The 20373-nt window shown below is 38.9% G+C and overlaps 1 protein-coding gene across 4 annotated transcripts in view; it reads left to right on the forward strand.

The window, feature by feature from the left end:
- The window catches only part of Gab2 (GRB2 associated binding protein 2), a 164129-nt gene that overhangs the window by 7708 nt on the left and 136048 nt on the right, over positions 1-20373 (forward strand). Inside the window, exon 2 of one of the 4 annotated variants that reach the window (XM_076547434.1) lies at positions 5609-5834. The exons of the other annotated variants lie outside the window; for them this stretch is intronic. Coding sequence (XP_076403549.1) covers positions 5811-5834 — 24 coding nt within the window. The 5' untranslated portion in view covers positions 5609-5810. The remainder of the gene's footprint in view (positions 1-5608; positions 5835-20373) is intronic. 4 annotated transcript variants of the gene reach the window in all.

A 20373-nucleotide genomic window follows, 5' to 3' on the forward strand; every position in this document is an offset into this window, starting at 1 on the left:
TGACCATGAGCATGAGTGTCTTCACATCCATTTCACACTGGGGCCAGATTAGATGTGCAATGTAAGTGGAATTCTGAAGCTAGAATTGAGTGCTAAGGAGTTAGATTTTCCTGGAATGAACATCTCAAGGGTCTTCCAGTTTGGGGGTCTGGAAATTAAATTACAGTGATTTGCCTGAAGCTGTGACTTTGAGAAATGTGTGTGTACTGAGAGTGTAGAGATGCATGTGAGATTCTGGAACCCACAATTGAGAGTGGTCTAAAATTCATACACCTTCTAGGGAATGATATATTTGTTTTTGTTGCTCTGATAAAATATTATAACTAAAGGTAACTTAGAAAAGAAAGAGTTTGTTTTGGTCAATAGTTCCAGAGTATTTGAGTCCGTACTGGCAGGGAGGGTGCTGGAGCAGGAAGCTGGCTAATTGCATTTCATCTACACACCAGGAAACAGTGAACTGGGAGCTGACCCTCAGTGTCCTGCAAGGCGGTACCTCTTAAAGGCTCCATATCCTCCTCAAACAGCACCCACCAACTGGGAACTAAGTGTTCAAATATCGGAGTTTATGGGAGACATTTCTCATTCAAACTACTACCAGTAGTAATCCTTCAAACTTAACTCGGAGATCCTCTCCAAGTTTCTCCAAAGTGAGCCTTTTGCTGGACTTGTTTCTAAAATATGATTTTACCTCTAGCATTCTGATACTGGGCTAGATTCCTTTTGCACTTTACAGACAATGTAATGTCTCATTAAGCACAGGGTGTAAGTATGGTGCCGTTGTTGGACAACAGCTCAAAGCAAGGTACCGTCAGTCATTGTCATCAATGTATTGTAACTACTGTACTCTCAAGTTTATGCTTGCTGCTTTTACTGATTTACAAGTTGTTGGAATAATTTCCAACAACAATAAAGTACAGGGCTGGGAAGATATCTTAGTTAATAAAGCACTTTTCCACGAAAATGTGGTGGTCGGAGTTCAATCCCAGAACCCACACAAGGCCAGATGTGGTGGCACATGCTTGTTTTTCCAGTGCAGGGGAGGTAAAACAGGAAGATCTTTGGGGCTCCCTGGCCAATCAGCCTAACTTAATTTGTGAGCCCCAGGTTCCATATGATGCACCACGGGTAGATGGCTCCTGAGGAGTGACACCTGATATTGTCCTTTGGCCTCCATGAGCTCTTGTACACACATGCACAGAACACATAAGGAACAGTGAGCTGCTTCCATAATACCCCTCAAACAGATCAATTATGATATTTTTGAGATAGTATCTATATGTGTTACCAGGCTGATCTTGAACTTAGTATAAAGTCTTCCCACCCCAGCCTCCTGAGTAAATGGAACTACGGGCATACACTATAATCTGGCTCTCAGTGGTTTTTTTTATAATTATGGGCACACATACTTAAATATATTGAACATGCTGGGTGGTGGTGGTGCACACCTTTAATCCCAGCACTCAGGAGGCAGAGCCAGGCGAATCTCTATGATTTCGAGGCCAGCCTGGGCTACAGAGCGAGATCCAGGACAGAAACCAAAACTACATGGAGAAACCCTGTCTTGAAAAAACAACATATGTATGTATGTATGTATGTATAAAAACATATTTGGATCTATTATATTTGTTTTTGTTTCTGAAGTTCAGATTGTACTATCCTTAGCCTGTAGGACCCTATTCAACTTGGCTTCTGATATGATACTACTAGTTTAATGGTTTCTTTGCTACATGCTATGACAAGGTCTTCCAGGTTTATTTTGTACATATCTTAATCCAGATATGGAATTATCCAGTTCCTTAAAGGATCCTGATTCTTCATATGAAGAATGCTATATAGAAACTCACTATGGAAAGTAAAGAATGTTGTCATTATATTGGTTGCACAGTTGGTTTTTTACATGACAGTCAACTATCAGTGAGCTAGCATTTTGTATTCTGCTTCTCCCCATACACTGCAATTATGAATAGGTACATTTACTTTTGCATAATATTTGTCCAGTTTTGAATTATAAAAAATCTTGATTATATAGAAAAATAAAGCAAAATGTGAAAAGAATAAAGATTCATATGGTATTACATATTATCAAGACCACATTTGTTTCATCTATTCTTTTACAATTTCTTTTTTTTTTTTTAACTTATAGCACCTGGTATTCCCAGGTGGTTTCCCATCCAAATACTAACCAGGCCCATCCCTGCTTAGCTTCTGAGATCAGAAGAGGTTGGGTGTGGTCTCCTTTTAATATTTCTTTGCTTTAATATTATAAAATCCTAGAAGTGTATATAAATCTTAAAATTATCATCTTAGTAAAGATGCCATATATTACATATATATCTCCCCAGTTGGACATTCATGTTGTTTCCAGTTATTTACTATCATATGCAATGTATCTGTCATATAGGTGACACTCTTCTAAGAATTTCACTAAGCTCGTAACCATTGTTACACATATAGCATGTTATAACTACAATTCACATGGGAGATTTCCTGGAAAGAAAATCAGTATCTTTCCTTAGTCTGCCTTAAAAGAATGTGACAGTTGGAGCTCTGGTGGTTCGCACAGCCCAGTTCTTTGTTCTTTAAAGTTTTGAACAAACATTACATTAGGGTTGATGGCATTTCCTTGAATAAGAAAGAACTGGAGAGGGCTGGTGAGGTGACTGTATGGGCAAAAGCACTTGCTACCAAGCCTGATGTCTTGGGTGTGACCTCCAGAACCCACATGGTAGAAGGCAAGAGCCGACTCCCCCAAGTTACTCTTCACACATGGGCTGTGGCAGGCACATGTCCTCCTCCCCCTTGCACACAGGCAATTAACTGATTAATTAATTATGTTTTTAAAAAAGGAAACAACTCGAACAAGAACTGAGTTGAAAGCAACTATTTTAGCTACAGGTTTTGGAAACCTGCACAGGATACTGTTTTCATGCCATACATGGTGGCATATGCCTTCTAGTCCTAGTACTTGGCAGGCTGAGGTGGAACCCGGGCAACATAGTGAAATGCAATCTCAGAATCGAACAGGAGGAGGGACTCTCAAGGCCATCACTCCTCGCTGAGGGTCTGTAGGCAGTTAATGGTTGCTAGAGGAAGAGGGAACATTTTTTTCATCAGTGTAGCTGAAGATGCCCAGGTAAGATGCTCAGGCTTCTATTATCACCATGCTCCTGTAACCAGCTCTAATGAAATTCACTGGGACGGACACACACACACACACACACACACACACACACACACACACACACACACACACACACACACCGAAGTGAAAGGAGGTCTTCTTAGAAAGAGGAAGGAGATCAACAGGAATGGGATAGGGACAAGACAGGATAATAAGGGGAGTGAATATGGTCAAAATACATTGTAAACATGTATGAAAATGCATTTAAATCTATTTCATGTATAATATATGCTTAAAACATAAAAACAAAAATAGAATTTTAGTGACACTTGAATTTTACTTCTATAGTGTAGTTATTGTAAACACAGATAACAGAAAAGTAACAATATTAGCAGCACCTGCAACAAAGGGATACACAACATTTAAATGTATTTCTTTTGTCTATTTTTCCTTGTATTTGTATATTTGTACAGTTTACAAACTGTGAAAGACTGTTCACCCTGTGTATTACCTTAAGTTGGTATATTAAAAATATTCTGTGTCATAAAATAGTCTCCTAAGACATGGCTTGTTTGTTTGAGAGAGGGTTATATAGCCTTGGCTAGCACAGAACTCGCTATGTAGACTATGCTGGCCTCAAGCTCATAGAGATCCACCTGCCTCTGCCTCCTGATTGCTGTGTAATATTTGTTATATTTTGTAATATTTAATCCTGGGATTAAAGGTGTTCACCACCATACCTAGTAAGCTATGACTTTTTAATGACCATATAAGTAGAATGGCATTAACATGGAGCTTCTCAAGAAAGATCACTTTTATCCATTTCATGCTCCTTTTAAAAATGTGTATTTTTATTAATTTTTTGACAATTTTATATAACGTATTTTGATCATGTGTACCTCCCACGTAATTCCTACCTCCCTAACCCCTTGAACTTCTTGTCCTCTTTTGTCCTTTAAAAAACAAACCATGGAGTTCAGTTGTACTTTCCAATATACTCCTGGGTGAGAGGCCATCAGCTGGAGTATGGTTGACCTACTAGGAACAGCACGTTTATAGAAAACTGACTCTCCTTCCCCCAGAGCCATCACCCGTCCATACTTCTTTGGTTAAGGGTAGGGGCCTGTAAACCTTCCTCCTCCATGATAGAATGTTGACTGGCTTGATACAGGCATGCACAGCTACTTTGAGTTCATGAGTGCAACAGCATTTCATGTCCTTGGTGTTTACTTGTTTATTATAAACAATATATGTAACTGTAGATGTTTACCTGGATCTAGATTGCTGGGTATGACCCTTCTTCCACATGACCTTATGTTGGAGGTGCAGTGAAATGTTGATTTCTGTAACAGACACACTGGCTTTAATTGCTGTGGTCATATTAATTGCATACTGTCTCTCTTGTACTTTCTTTTTTTTTTTTTTTTTTTTTTTTTTTTTTTTGGTTTTTCGAGACAGGGTTTCTCTGTGTAGCTTTGTGCCTTTCCTGGAGCTTACTTGGTAGCCCAGGCTGGCCTCGAACTCACAGAGATCCGCCTGGCTCTGCCTCCCGAGTGCTGGGATTAAAGGTGTGCGCCACCAACGCCCGGCTCTCTTGTACTTTCTTATTAGGTTATTATTATTATTATTATTATTATTATTATTTAGGTTTTTGGAGACAGAGTTTCTATGTGTAACAGTTCTGGCTGTCCTGGAACTTGCTTTGTAGACCAGACTGGCCTCGACCTTACAGAGATCTACCTGCCTTTCTCTCACAAGTGCTGGGATTAAAGGCATGCACCGCCACCACCCAGCTTGAGGTTATTACTATATGAAAAGTGAAGAACTTAGCACTTTCTATCAGTTAAGTTTTAGAATGCTGTACTGGCTAGCAAGAAACAGCATTCATTGCTAAGATAATCATTCGACACTCAAGTCTATGCTTATATATTTTTAAAGTCACTCTTGAAATGAAAAATTCAAGACCAAAAAGCATTTATTGGTATATATTCTTCATACAGTGTTCAGTCTCATACAGACAATTTCTTTCAAGTATATCATATATACTGACCATGTTTACTCTTCCCCATTTCATCATTTTAGTTCCCCACTCTTTTTCTGTTTCCCAACTTGTCTTCTCCCTCCCATAATCTTTCTTATGCTTTCATGACATGAAATTATATTAAATGGTTTTATGTATCTATAAAAAATTCTAGGACCCTTAAAGAAAATGTGGCATTTGTTTTTCTGCATCTGACTTTTTCACTTAGTATAATAATCTCTTTTCATCTGTTTTTCAGCAAATATGATTTTATTATTATGTATGGCTGCGTATGAAAAAATTCAAGTGAATTTTCAGATGCCAAAGATACAATTACACAGATTCTATTTTGGGAAATCCTCAAATAACTGTAAAAAGCATGGTCTCTGAAGTTAGTCCTGGATTGAAGTCCAAACCTCCCATTGTTGTGTGGGATTGAGTAAATTTTTTTTTTTTTTGCCTTTCAGAGCTTTAATTTCCTATTCTGAGTGGGCCAGAAAGGAAACAAGACTGTCCTTGGGGAGTCTGTATAAAGGGAAGGATATCTAAAACACAGTCTTATTGTAGTATCTGAAGAGCTGCACACAGTGATGCCAGGTCTGGTGGGAAGACATTATCTCCTCCAGGAGAAAAAATCAAAGGGGGTGACATTTGAAATAGACCTCCAAAATGAATAGTCAAATGTCACATGAGGTAAGTCTACAGAGTCACAAATGGGAAGTCCTTAAAAGAGAACCACTAAATTAATGAGCACATCTGGTCAGATCACTCACTCATTCCTACTGAACTACAGGAAATTCTCTGCTCAAGTTATTTTTTCTCTTTTTGAGACAGGGCCATATGTATTCCAGATAGCTTTGAACTTGGTAAGTGTATGAGGATGGCTTTGAAATCCCAATCCTCCTTGTACCAACCATCTAAATGCTGAGATTATAAGCATGTGCTATCACATCTAGCTTCATGTTATTTTAAGTTTTCTTCTCTACAACACCCAAAGTCACTTCCTAACTACATTATCTATTTATATCAGAGTATCTAACATTTGAACAAGCAATTTCTTTAAAAATATGAGTTGATAATACATGAAAAGATATTCAAACTCAGTAGCAATCAAAGAAATCTAAATGAAATTGTCAAGAATTTAAAAAATTATGTCTACTATCAAAGATAAATCATGGAAACCAAAACTCTACCTATCCTTTCTGAAAGTCTATTTGTTACAGTGCATCCAAAAGCTTTATAAATAACTCTACCCTGTGAATTAGAAATTTCATTTATAGGAATTTATCCTAACTATAGACATCTTTGTTTTAAAGGGTCATAATATCATTTAAACTAGTCAAGATCTGGGAGGTATAAGTAGAGCATGTGCTTAGCATGAGTGAAGCCCTGGGTTCAATTTGTCAGCAAAACAAGCAAACATAATAGACCTTAGCCAAAAGACAAAGAAGCAATATAATAAATAGTAAAATACCTAGTGTCCAAGAACAGAAGAACCACATAAATTTATCACTGTATTAATTATGTTACTATTTATAGCACTTAAAATATTCCTGACATTATATTCAATATCTCAGCAACCTATAAAGTAACTGTATAAGAGAATGCCAAATAGGATTTTCTGTTACCATACAAATGGTAAATAGAATGCACAGCTGAACAGTGGAGGTAAGACCCCACAAGGGAGAGAGGGCAGTCAGTAAGCAGGGCAGACATAATTCTAAGACTTAAAGAAGTTATAGTGTGAGATATTCTAACCCAGTCATGGCGTGTGTCCCTGTACATCAACCTTTGCCACAATCCACAAGAGACTAGGGAGAAACTGTGGGCCCCCTGATCTAGTGGGTTCTAAGAGAAATCAACTACAGGAGTGAAGGGGAAAGAAAAGAAAAGGGGAGAGAGCCCATGCCTGGTGAATATTTGTTTAGGCAGGCACTTACATATCTGCCTGTTCCAATCCGGACAAAAAGGAAATGGAACGAATAGAGGCAGGAAGGTATCAACCCACCATTGGTATAGAGAGAAGTCTGATGGGTCTAGTGGGCTCATGGAAATTTCTGGTGTTAAGCCCACTCCATCCAAGAGGGCTCAGGGTAGTAGAGGAGAGCGGAGAATCATCTGACAGAGAATAATAGAGCTGAATACTGTTCTTTAGGTCTGAAGACCAAACAGTGAAGAAACTCATCCTCCAAATGCATATCTAGGCAATGCTGGTTAAACAACTGGGAACTCTGTTCAGGAGAATCCAAAGCAGCCAGCAGTCCTTGTTCCTTATTCCCATACCCATACCTCATAGCAGAACAAGTAGAGTCTAGAAGGGCACGGGGAAGAAATATCAGAGATTGTGCACCTTCTCCATAGTAAGAAACAGCAGAGTCGGGGGAAAAATACAACAAATCTACCATTCTCATCTGCAGAACCACTGGAGTAGCCAGAGGTAGACCAGATACATGGAAATTTTTCAGTGGTAGATTTTGAATAATCCAGCATGGCCAGAAAGTTGTATGGGCTCTGCATGAGGTTCATGAAGGAGAAATGATTTGATAAGGTTTAAAAATAGAAACACTGGAGCCAGCTGTGATGGTGCGTGTCTTTAATCCCAGTATTCAGGAGGTAGAAGCAGATCTCTGTGGCTTTGAGGCCACTCTGATCTACTTAAGTGAGTTTCAGGCCAGCCAGGGCTACATAGTGAAAGTCTGAAAAAACAAAAAATGTGTGCGCATGCACACATGCGCACACACACAGGTGAAGGTTCTTGCCACCAAGCCTAACAACCTGAATGCAATCCCTAGAACCCACATGATAGAAGAACTCACTTCCAGAAGTGGCATGTGCTCTGATCTCCACATGTATGTCATGGCATGCACACCCACCCCACAAACAAACAAAATCAAATAACTGTACTGTATTTTTGAGACAGGAGCTCACTATGTGTTGCTGACTGGCCTTGAACTCACAGAGCTCTACATGCTCCTGAGTGCTGATGTTTGACACTATACCCTACTGTAGTTAAAAAAAATTTTTTTTGAGATAGAGTCTCACTATGTAGCACTGGCTGACCTAGAACTCACTATGTAGACTCAGCTGGTCTTGAACTTACAGGGATCCACTTGCCTCTATTTCTTGAGTGCTGGGATTAAAGGTGTACATCACTATATCCAGCTATAAAAATTTTTAATAAAAATATAAATATTGATTTACTTTTATCATAAGTAAATCAGAGTCTGTAAGCGATAGAACTTGAGGTAAGTGTCATTCAAAAGTTCATAGGAATTTGCCTACCCACTGATTAAAAACCACACATAGAAAAAAAGGTACAAATGTCATGGTGTTCTGGAAATGAATCTTTTGGTGAGACTACCCAAGGTGGCTGTTAAGTTGGACTTGACTAATAGCACTGTTTACAGATTGCTGTTGTGGGCACTAATGTGTAAGATGTTTTCCAACTGCTTTTTAAACCAAGGAGAAAGATACTAAGCACTTCCTTATTTGTACGAACTTCCATCTCAAAGTTTTCTATTAACTGGAGTTGTGGTTGATGAGATTTATGCCAGAAAATATTATGCTTTTTTGTCACTATGTGTGTTGTATGTGTTGTTAATGCACAGTGTACCTCTAAAGATGCCTACCCTATAAACTGTTGAATTTGTGTGATAACAAGTACAACAGGGTTTAGAGCATCCTCAAAATTACAAAGCCAATATTAGTTAACAAATAACTAAAATGCCTGTCTGTACATGAAAGTAACAACACTAGTTTGCATTGTGAGAGATAAAAATATTCCATTGAGAAGTCACACTAAATTGGTAACAGTAAGGACTTAGAAGGGAGAGATGGCCAAACTTCAACTTTTTAGCCTTCTTCCCCATTTATGTTCAGGCTGACCCCAAACTCCTGGGCTTAAGGTGATCATTTTTGTGACTGAATAATATCCTATTATATATTAATCTGAATATCATGCTTTATTTATGTATTCTCATTAGTTGATGAGCAGTTTGGTTGTTTTTACTCCTTGCCTATTATGAATAATGCCATTATTGTGGGAGCCCGTTCCGGGGTTCCTCGTGGCTTTACCCAGCAGGTCCGAATAGAGGATGATCAGGACCACGGGCCTGAGTGCAGGTGTCTGAGATGGTCTGCACTTGGCTGTGCTGGGGGAGGAGGTCTTTTGCTCCACCCCTTGGCGTCTCTATAAAAACCCTGGACCAGAGACAGTCGGGGCCCGTTGGAATAGGTTCCAGGCCCTCTCGAGGCTATCCTTTATTTTCTATCTGTTTATCTCCGCAACATTCTCCGCTATAAATCCTTCTATCTAATATTTCCTGCTGCTCGCACTCAAGAAAACTCTGGGAAGCTGTGGGGGTGGTGGGTAAACGCCCCACAGAATGGCGCCGCGAACAGGGACTAAAGAAAAAAAGGGACTAAAGAAAAAAAGGGACTAAAAAAAGGGGGAAAAAGGGACTAAAGAAAGGGGAAAAAAGGGACTAAAGAAAAAAGGGACAAAAAAAGGGGGGACTAAAGACAAATGAACAGGGACTTAAGACAAAGTAATAGGGACTAAAGATAAAGGAAAATAATAGTTTTATTACAGAGTTTTTGGTGAAAGTGCTGAGTTAGCCCTGCCAGTGGAAAGGCATGCCGGTGTTATGGAATATATATATTTTTATATATATATATTTTTGGTGAGGCGGGGGTTTTATCCTCGAGAGAAAAGGAAAGCGGACTGGAAGGATGTCCGATGCTGCAGCGAAATTCTCTTCTGTCAAAATTTTCTATCTTCTATCCCTTTCTCAATTTCTATCTGTGATAAGTATAAGATATAGGGTAGTAATATAGTTAGGAAAAACTTAGAAGTGTAAGATTGTGTAGGAAAAAATAAGTAAGGCAACTAGACAGAAAAACTCAATTTTCTAACTTTGGGGGCTTTGAAAGCAAACTGGGGAAAAAAATCTTTCTTTGGGCTTTACGGGTAGTAAAAAAGCTCTTCTCTGAGCTTATGGGGAAGAAAAAGTTTCCTATGGAAGCTTTTGACCTGGGGACAGCTGAAATGCCAAATCCAAGCGGCAGGAGAAAGTAATTTCTCCCTGAGGCAAAAATGGGGGTGTAAGAAGTCAAAGTTTAAAGTTGGGAAGTTATGGGAAAAGTTGGTCTTTCTCCTGGGAAAAAAAAAATCTTTCTCTTAAACTCTAAAGCTTTTCTTGAAAAATTTGGGGGGAAAAAACTCCCTAAAAAGCCTTAATCTTAAAAGCTCTCTTAACTTAAAAACTAAATTTGTCCTTCTAGGAGATGACAAAAATTAGAGACAAAAATTAGAATCACCTGAAGATATTAGTAGGGGGACCACCTGTGATTAGCTCTAAGAAAACAACAAACCTCTTAAGACAGCAAAACCTCTAAGTTCTCTTTCAAGCTTTAAAAATCCTCCCTGCAATGCAGGAGGCAGGGACAAGTTTCTAAAAACCTCTTCTAAGCTCTGTCTCTTCAAGCTAGTAAAAGACAGTGGGTCAGAGTACCCTGAGGGAAATGCTTGGGGAGAGCAAGGGTGAACAGCTACAGAGAGCCCAAAAGGGCCAGAAACTTTACCTGAGAAAAGCAAAAAGCCAAGCTTTTCGGTTACAGCCGAGCTGAGGCAGCAAAGGTTCTGAGTGAGCGTTTCAGAATGAAAAGGTGCTCCTAATCGTCCTATGCAAAGATTCCCTGAAACTGTTAGCATTGTATCCTCGCTTCTGAGCAAAAACCCAGAGGCGACTGGCCAGCGTCTCTGAGTTGGGGTGCATTTCGGGGATACTAGGGTTCCTGCAGTTGTAAACTTCCTGGAGTGCACAGCTGAGGCAGGAAGGTGCAGGACCCAGGGGAAGATTGCTAATGAACAAACAAAGCTAAAGCCTGTGGGAACGGCACAGTTGTCCACTTTCCTACAAGTCCCGGGTTGATAGGTCCACAACTGCAAAAAGAAATCTGAGAAAAGCTTTCCTATCAGAGTAAGGACCTTTCTGGGAAAACAGTAAAGCTGAACTGTGTCTGAAGCAGTCGTGCTGCCGAGTCAGAACACTGTCTGGGGAAAGAGCCCAGCCAGGGCAGAACAGAACAGAACTATCCAGGAGTAAAGCTTTCTTTTCTATCAGAGAAAGCACCTCTTTGAGAAAAGCTTTGTGTCAACTGACTGCCTGAGATGAGGGAGTGTAGCCCTGAGGGGCGATTACCTCTGGCATAAGCTCTGTCCTTGAGCACCCAGACAAGCAAACACAACCCACTGGGGGACTGGGCCAGCTGAAGGCCTGATGATGCAAAGCACCTGTCCTAATGGGAGTTTAGAAATGGCAAAAACCTCCCTTGTTAAATTTTTTAGTCTGTACGCAAACCACACAGACCCTGAAAATAGAAACGGACAAAAGCCCCTACCTTTAATAGCAAGGAAAGCCGTCGCTCTAGTGTCGGAAACCGTTTCTGGGGTAGAGGGGATGAACTGAGACCAAACTGGAAACTGTCTGGGAGAAAGACTCAGAAGAAACAGAGGGGACAGATTCCTCCCCAGAAAATGCATGACCTAACAAAGCTGCTAGAATTTGAGGCAGATTCAGGGGGAGAAAAAGAAAGCCCCTACCTCCAAAGGCAGCTAGCAGAGGTACAGAGCCGCAGATAGCTGAAGCTCTGCATCTGGGGAAGGAAGGAGCAAGCAAAATGAGATAAATCAGTGGGAGAAAATCTCTGAAGGAGCTATGGAAAAGCTGTTGTAAATGATCTTGTTTTTCACTGACTGGCTAAGGCAAGCACAAGCCCCGAGGAAAGTTGCTATCAGAAATGCCAGCCTCAATGCATGCTAACGAGGCAGGTGTGGTTCTGATTGGGGCCAGTGTCAAATGAAGGAGAGACACCTGTTGAAGCCAGCTGAGGAGAATAGAAACCTCCCAATGTGCCATAGCTGAAAATGTAAAATGCTTGTTCAAATCTCCCGTTGCAAAAGCAAGAGACTTTGTTCAAACCTCCCGGGCAAGAATTTGTAAACAAGTCTGGTAAAAGAGAACCAGTTGACTCTCAAACCCAAAAAGAAATATGGGAAATGATATAAGGGACTGAAATAAGGGACTGATATGGGACTGATGTTATTATGGACTGATATAAGGGAAATGCATTCTGGGAAAGGTAGTTTTTCCGCTAAAGATGGTGACATTGCCCTGAAACACTTTTGTCAGCTCAAAAATACGTTCATGTAAACTTAAAATACAGCCTTTAAAAAGAATAAGGAGGAAAATCATCTAAGAGTTTAAGTGTCAGTTCCAATGAAAAATTGAAAGGATACGGAACTAGGCGCTTTGCGGTTTGGGGCTCCATTGGTAAAATGCGTTATTTACCCTAATAGCTGTGCAAAGTTTTTACGGTAGTTGGATGACAAAAAGCTACCTATAAGAGCAAACAAGTCACTTTAAAATCCTTAAAATACCACATAATAGCTGTGCAGTTTTTGGCGAAGAGCTTTACAGCAGCTAAATATGATAACTTTGCCCTCAGCGTCAAGTTTTTCAGTAGAACAAACCAAAAGTACTGCTGTGATAGAAACGTTTGTTTGAATTGAAGTTCTTAGGGGAGCTATTATGAATTTGGGTGAAGGGACAGCCTCTAGTTAAAAACCGTTTACCGCTGACAGTGCATCTCTGCCGGTTCGAAAAGGCCCACTCGCAACTTTGGGGTGTGGCTTCGTCCTGAGAATGTTACAATCCCCTAGCAACAAGTATCACAACTCTATAATGACAACACTCACTAAATCCCAGTGCTTTATAACAAAGCTAACTATAAACTGTAAACTTTAGAAATGATGTACGTACTTCCTGTCTAGTTAAGAGAATCTTTCTGATAGAGATGGTGATAATAATTAAGAGTAAGAAGTAGAGAGATGAATATAAGATATGTGAGTTTGTAAAATTCTGTCTTGTTAGATCTGTGTTAAGAAATCTTTAGGTGTTTGCTAAGTTAGATATATGCTAATGGTAGCCTATATAAGTTTGTAAAATAGATCAATAGAGTTCCTTTAAGAATATAAGCTTGTAAGAAGTATCTAAGGTAGTCTTAAGACATGTAGTAATAAGCTTGTAAGATGCTAGTTGTAAATGTAAGTTTAAATAAGAAATAAGATAAGTATATAAGAATTAATAGGAAATATATTTGCTAAAGTAGTTCTATAAAGTATAAATAAGTAGATGTTAATATGTTGTATGTGAGTTTGTAAAAACGTGTAAATGTTGAATGAGTCTAAATGCTTTGCAAGGCAAAAAAATGTTATATGTGAGTTTGTGAAAAAGTGTAAATGTTAAGTGTGAGTCTATTCTTAATGTATATGGTGAAAACACCTGAGACACAGGAGAATAGTGTCCTAGTAGACTGCAAAGTAGGCAGTCTGAATGGTTTCAAAAGCTCCAGAAGCCGCTAAGAAGCTAAGAATGGCGGACGCCAGAACCAGCACAAGGCATCCGCAGCTGAGATCCGTGGAATATCAATGCAGCACAGAAAAACCTGAGCTAACAGCAAAAATGGTGCGGTTTAAAATATTACTATACTAAAAAGGTCTGTCTTTGAGAACAAAAGTTGCAGAGACGCTTGTTTGAACAAAAATTAACTGCAAAAAGTTTTGGTTGAAAAACGTCTCTTCATATTTGGAAGTGAAAGCCTGATACCAGAATTTATTTCTTGTTTGAACTTTTTGAACTTAAAATGAGATAAAATTACAAAAACATTTTGGTTATGGATTTCTTCAAATTTGGAAGGCTAGTACCAATATTTATCATTTGAATTTTGGTACTTAAATGAAATGAACAATAGAGATTTCATTGCAATGGGACAATTTTGAGCTTACTTATAGTAATGACCTAGGAACAGTTTTCTGGAATTGGGTTACAAATGGAACTGTTTAAACAGAAAAGTTTGGGTTTTCTAACTAGGCTTGAGACTTTGTTTAAAAAATTATAAAGAAAAGGAGGAGTTATGAGATTGAATTATGTTCGCAGAAACCTATTGATATTAATGCACCCTGGTTTTGTGGAGTTAAGGAAATATTTAAGTTTGATGTGAATACATCGAAGTTTTTCCTATGTTCTGTTAACAAGAAAATTCAAATGATTGAGTTAAAGTTGTAAGACAGAGAAAATTGTTAACTAGATATAGTACCATATATGCTAATTCTAATGGTTCTGTTAAGAGTTTGTCTTGAGTTGTAAGATTGAGAGAATTGTGACTATGTATAGCAATATTTATGTTAACCTGTTAATGGTAATGATGAAGCTAAGGGATTCTTTAAGTTTGTAATCGCCTTAAGAGTTTTGGTTTAGAAAGGGCTTGAGGCAGCTAAGACTGCTGTAGTCACCTTGGACCTAATTCAAAAGAGAAATGCCATCTATATCATCCTCTACTCCCATACTGGGAGGTGTAACAGCTATGGAGATTGCTGTAAGCTACTAATAGTTATTTTTTTATATATTAAGAAGGGGGGACCTGTGGGAGCCCGTTCCGGGGTTCCTCGTGGCTTTACCCAGCAGGTCCGAATAGAGGATGATCAGGACCACGGGCCTGAGTGCAGGTGTCTGAGATGGTCTGCACTTGGCTGTGCTGGGGGAGGAGGTCTTTTGCTCCACCCCTTGGCGTCTCTATAAAAACCCTGGACCAGAGACAGTCGGGGCCCGTTGGAATAGGTTCCAGGCCCTCTCGAGGCTATCCTTTATTTTCTATCTGTTTATCTCCGCAACATTCTCCGCTATAAATCCTTCTATCTAATATTTCCTGCTGCTCGCACTCAAGAAAACTCTGGGAAGCTGTGGGGGTGGTGGGTAAACGCCCCACACATTATGACCATTCATGTGTTAGTTTTTGAATGGATATGTTTTTAGTTCTCTTGGTCATATACCTAAAAGAATTTTTTGGTCATATAGCATGTTTAACTCAGTAAGATCAAAACTGTTCTCAGAGTTGATCCTATTTGAGGTCCTTATTGTTCATAGACACAAATGAGTGTTTTCTATTCCCAAACTTTCAAGGAAATTATTGGAGTTGGGGGAACAGTATTTTTCAGTGTTTTGCGTGTTTAGGGAAATAGACTTTATTATGGCTAAGTCTAAAGGGCTTCTAATTGTAATTGGCTTTGAAAAAGAGAAACCAAACATTTTCCATGCATAGCGATTTAACTTTGTATTGAAGACTCTGCAATACACACAGACTTACATAATTGCTACTTTTTGGAAGGTTCATTAGATATAAATCTTCCCTTTTGAGAATCCAAAGAAGCTTTCTTTTGAAAAACTGTGGCCCAGAAGAGGAGCACTAAGAAAATACAGACTACTCATTGCAAGCAGGGTGCCTCTCTCTGAAGATGTCAATTATATGCTCTTTGGCCTTCAGAAGTCTAGAGTAGAATCAATTAATGGGTAACAGTCAGAGAACCACTGAGAACATGCTATAATGTTGACATAAAGTACTGTGAGAGCACAGAAGAAGGAGAGTTAATGGATAGGATGATCAGAGAAGGTTTTGATGAGATGTAATGTAAACTAGGTCTTAGAAGGACCAGTAAGAGTTGGGCTAGCAGAAGAGAAGAACTTCATAAGAGAATATACCTTATGAGACTGGCTGCAGCATGCTGAATGATTGGAATGAAGCTGACAAATGGGAGAAAAAGTGGGATTTGCAAGCTAAATATTAGATGTTTTGAGACTCTGTATGTACATAAGTACATTGAAGGCTCTTAAATGGTAAATCCATTTAATTTGCTTAATGTGGTCAAATGTATTCAAATACATGTCTTTTGCTTTTTAGTAGTATATTTATGGCCTATGAAAACAAGGAAAGGAAGAGGAGTGGGGGAACGTTTATAGGGAAATTAGACAAGAAGCTTGCTCACCAATCTGCCAATATAAGTCAGGGCTCAGGGATGTTTCTTAATCCCATAGGCAGCCCCTGTACTCCAGGTAAGGAAGTTGATGTTAATTGAACTTTGTGCCTTGGCCAGTTCACTACTTATTGAGACTCATCCTCAAGAAATAGACAGTACTGCTTGACCACAAGGTAGCTGGATTCTATGCTAAGAACAGCATGCATTTGCTCATTAAGTAACGTTTCAGAGATAAGAAAATTGAGGAATAGAAAGACTAAAGAAAATACTGAGGGTTACATTCTAGTAAATGAGATGGATGGGATGGAATATGTTCAGAAGAAATTAATTAAACGGACATAAATCTAATATTCAGGACACAAGAGGAAAGGGTAGGTATATATCAGGTTGTTGGAATGCTATGTTTTCTTTGTATTGTGTTCTGTAGCTACTAGGGAATCATCATCTAATTTTCAAATGAAACCTTAGAAATGTTCTCATTCAATGTTCATCAAATCTAGGATGAAATATATTTAAGCATACATCATTATTTTATGTACTACTACACAAGAAAAACCACAAAAAAGCCATTGTGGGGCTGGAAAGATGACTCAGTGGTTAAGGTCACTTACTGGTCTTGCAGAGGACCAACGTTTGGTTCTCAGCTACATCAGGCAGCTCACAACTGCCTATTATTACTATTATTACTCCAGTTCCATTTGGATCCAAAATGTCTGCTTCTTTGGATATCTGCACTCACATTTGCATACCTATGTGCTACAACACACATGTGCACACATAATTAAAATTTAAAAAAAAAAAACCTAAAAGAAAAACCATGGTTTCAGAATGTAGCCCAGACTGACCTGAAAATCACTCTATAGCCCTGACAGAACTCTTGAACCTTCTACCTCTTCCAGGTGCTGGGATTATAGGAATTTGTTGTCAAGTTCAGCTTTGAAAGAGCATTCTTAAACTTTACTGGACATAGATTTGTAGTCTGTCACATACGTACATTCACAATAAGGAAAAATACAAGTGAAAGCCTGGCTGCTAGACTTGGTAGCTCATATGTGTAAACCAGCAGTCAGTGGCTGAGGCAAGAGGACCATGAGTTGGAAACCAGCCTAGGCTACAGAGTGAAACCTGTTTCAAAACAAACTGGTAATACTGGTAATGTATTCCTAAAATGACTTCATATTCAATTCTGTCTCTCAATCACCTTTTGACTTATTGACCATATCCATCTATATAAATAACTGTCTTCTATGCTCTGAGGAGTATTGATTATATAACACTTCTTTAAAACATTTTGTGTATTTGTTTTGGGGCTGGGGAACATGCAGTAAGCATGTGGAAGTCAAAGAATAACTTGCAGGAGTTGGCTCTGTCCACTATTTGGGTTCTAGGGATCAAACTCAGGTTTTCAGGCTTTGCAGAGTTGTCTAACCAGGCAAAGTGACTCATGATAGTCTTCAAAAGTTTCCTCTAAGTTATTCACATATTCCACACATTTAATTGTATTTTAACACCTGTAGAGATTCATGCTTTCCCCCTGAAATGCCCTTAAATTATTTGTTCAGGGTTGTATTTGTGTAACTGCATTACCAGAAATGACAATCAATTATACCCATGTGCAGACAGTGACAGTTTGTATAACTGAAGCTTACGAGACACCATTGGCAGGAAGAAACATTCTAGTTTTGATATTAACTTTTCATTACTGAAATAGAGTATCCATTGGAGACCTCACAGTGGTGGGATTCTCAGGACCAGAACTTAAAAGTAAGGAATATAGATACTGGAACCAAACTGCTTACATTACATGCCCAGCTTTTTCATTTGTACGTTTTGTGACCTGGGGCAAGTTTCTTCACCTCTAGTTCCTCATCTGGAAGATTTGGATAATAGCACTTGTGTTATAGAATTGTTGAGAAGAATAACTACAAAGTGCTTACACTAGTTTCTGATACCTCTTAATGCTCTCTCCCCATCTTATCTATCTATCTATCTATCTATCTATCTATCTATCTATCTATCTATCTATCTATCTACCTACCTACATATATATATATATCTGTCTGTGTAGAATTACCATCTGTAGAGCATTTCAGTATATCTTCAGACCTATTGAATAGATAGTAACTTAGAACACAGAGATAATTCCCTCACAGCCTCATAGCTACTCCACAGCAGACCTGGAACGTGTGTGGCTTCCAGCTCTTTCCATTGTTTTATGTTGTCCCCACTTCTGCTGGTTCCGTCAGGAACATGGACAGAGGATTGTGGTTGCTGTTTCTTAGTGCTAGCCTACAGTTGGAATAAATACCGGTCTTCTCATTTTTGGCATGTCTTCATATTGGAGAGTGCTGGAATAATTCTGACCCTAGTACTGTCTATCAAAGATTGGACTTGATTTATGTTTTTTGACAATCACTAGTTTTCTGAACAGAGCTTAATATGCAGGCATTATTCACCTGAAGGGGGTGTTTTTACTCACTCATTTTAAAATATAGTAGGGAAGTTGTATGTAGTATTACCTATCAGACTGGGTAAACCCTGTGCACTGAAGTTTGGAGTATGACAAGGCCTGTCCCCTCTCTGAAAAAACCACTTCAACTTTCTCCTTGTCAAGCATGTCAAAACTCCTACATAACCTTTTCCCAGCTATGCCTCTAGCTGACTGTTCATATTTCTGCTTTCTTCCCCTGTAAGCAGAGTGGGGAGATGGAAGAGACCAGACTAACTTCCCTGGAGTGCAAGATATATATAAGAGGCCCTTTTCCCATTTTAACCCAGGCTCAGCTCTTGCAAGCTTTTCTGAATAAGTTGGGGTTTGTGACCATCTTCTCTTTCTTCTGTACCCTTGGAACACAGGGTATAATTAATTATCTGGGGTCATATCTCCCTTCATTTATTACACTCTTCATTGTCTCTTTTTATTAGAAGCCTTGCTAGAGAGATAGACGATACGTGCCAGCACAGGCACCAGGGCTCAACTGAGGCCCTGAAAGGAAACTTTCACAATGAACACATAGAACACGTAGACATGAGTCTAAAATAAAGATTCAGTTTCAGAGTTAAAAGGCCAGACAAAGATAAGAAGTAGACCAGAAACTCTGGCTTTGCTGGGACAAAGCCAACTACAGAGACAAGGTGGTCCTGTTTTGAGATCCCATAGCATATAACTTTTCTCTACAAACCACTTTCCTCAGTAAAATCTCTTAGACTCATAGGTGCAGTTTCTGTTTATAGCCAGATGTTTCGCTGACAAGATGATGGAGACTATTCTTGAACAAATGATTATATTTAGCTTGACTGGACATCTTCTGTGGTTGTAGCCAAAGCTTTTGGAGTCAGACACACCTGGTTTGAATTTGGTTGCTCTACAACTGTATTCTAGGCAAATATATTTAGTGTCTGTTTCTCTTTTCCTCTCCCCTTCTGTTCCCCACTTTCTTCCTTCAACCTCCCTTACTCCCCCCACTACCTTAGAACAATGTAATCCTATCAATGAAGCGGGAGAAAAATGTACTTCCAGATACCTCAGTATGTAAGAAATACTGAGAAATATTTCAGGTTCCTTAAATCTGGGATCTGTGGCTTTTGTACTGTGTGCCTAGCACAATATCATGTCGACCTGCATTTGTTTTTCTTTTAAGTGTTCCTTGCATACTTGCTAGATGTAAGACATGGTATCAAAGGTTTTATTTGAGTTACTTCATGTCCTCAGACATCTTAATACCATAGGCATGCTATTGTTCTATTGAGGAAATATTTATATTTGTCATACTGTGTTTATGTTCTACCTCTGTTTAGGATATTTTGTATATTGATATATATTTAGGATTATTGTCATATTGCATATTGTACTATGTATACATTTCTACCTCTGTTAAAGCTATTTTGTGTATTGTCACAATCTTGAAGTCATTGTCCTTATAAGGTACATCTGCTTACAGACTGTTTATCTTGTTATGTGAGTTCTTAGTCCTTAAGTTATTTTAGTAGAGAAGACTTACTGAGTTATAATAACTCACAATTGTCATTTCTATAGTTATGTAAGGTTCTTCAGACTTACAGAAACATATGTCAGATGGATTGGTAGTCTTCAAACACTTCATAGACCTAAAGAATATTGTATTTAAATGTTTTGATAATTTAGAATTCAGTTGACATGAGACATGATTGCTCCTGACATCATCAATCTGATCCCGAGAGAATGCTGGGCTTCTGAGACATTTCCATTTGGAAGTTTGTCTTCTTCTTGGCACAAAAAATGGTCTATTGGGCAAAGGACTGACCCTGCCTAGACCGTTGACAGTACAAATACTGTCCCTTTGGTATGAGCAGGACACAAGGAAAAACAGCTATTGAACT

This window comes from Peromyscus maniculatus, chromosome 1 (assembly GCF_049852395.1).
Source record: "Peromyscus maniculatus bairdii isolate BWxNUB_F1_BW_parent chromosome 1, HU_Pman_BW_mat_3.1, whole genome shotgun sequence".
NCBI classification, from domain to species: domain Eukaryota; kingdom Metazoa; phylum Chordata; class Mammalia; order Rodentia; family Cricetidae; genus Peromyscus; species Peromyscus maniculatus.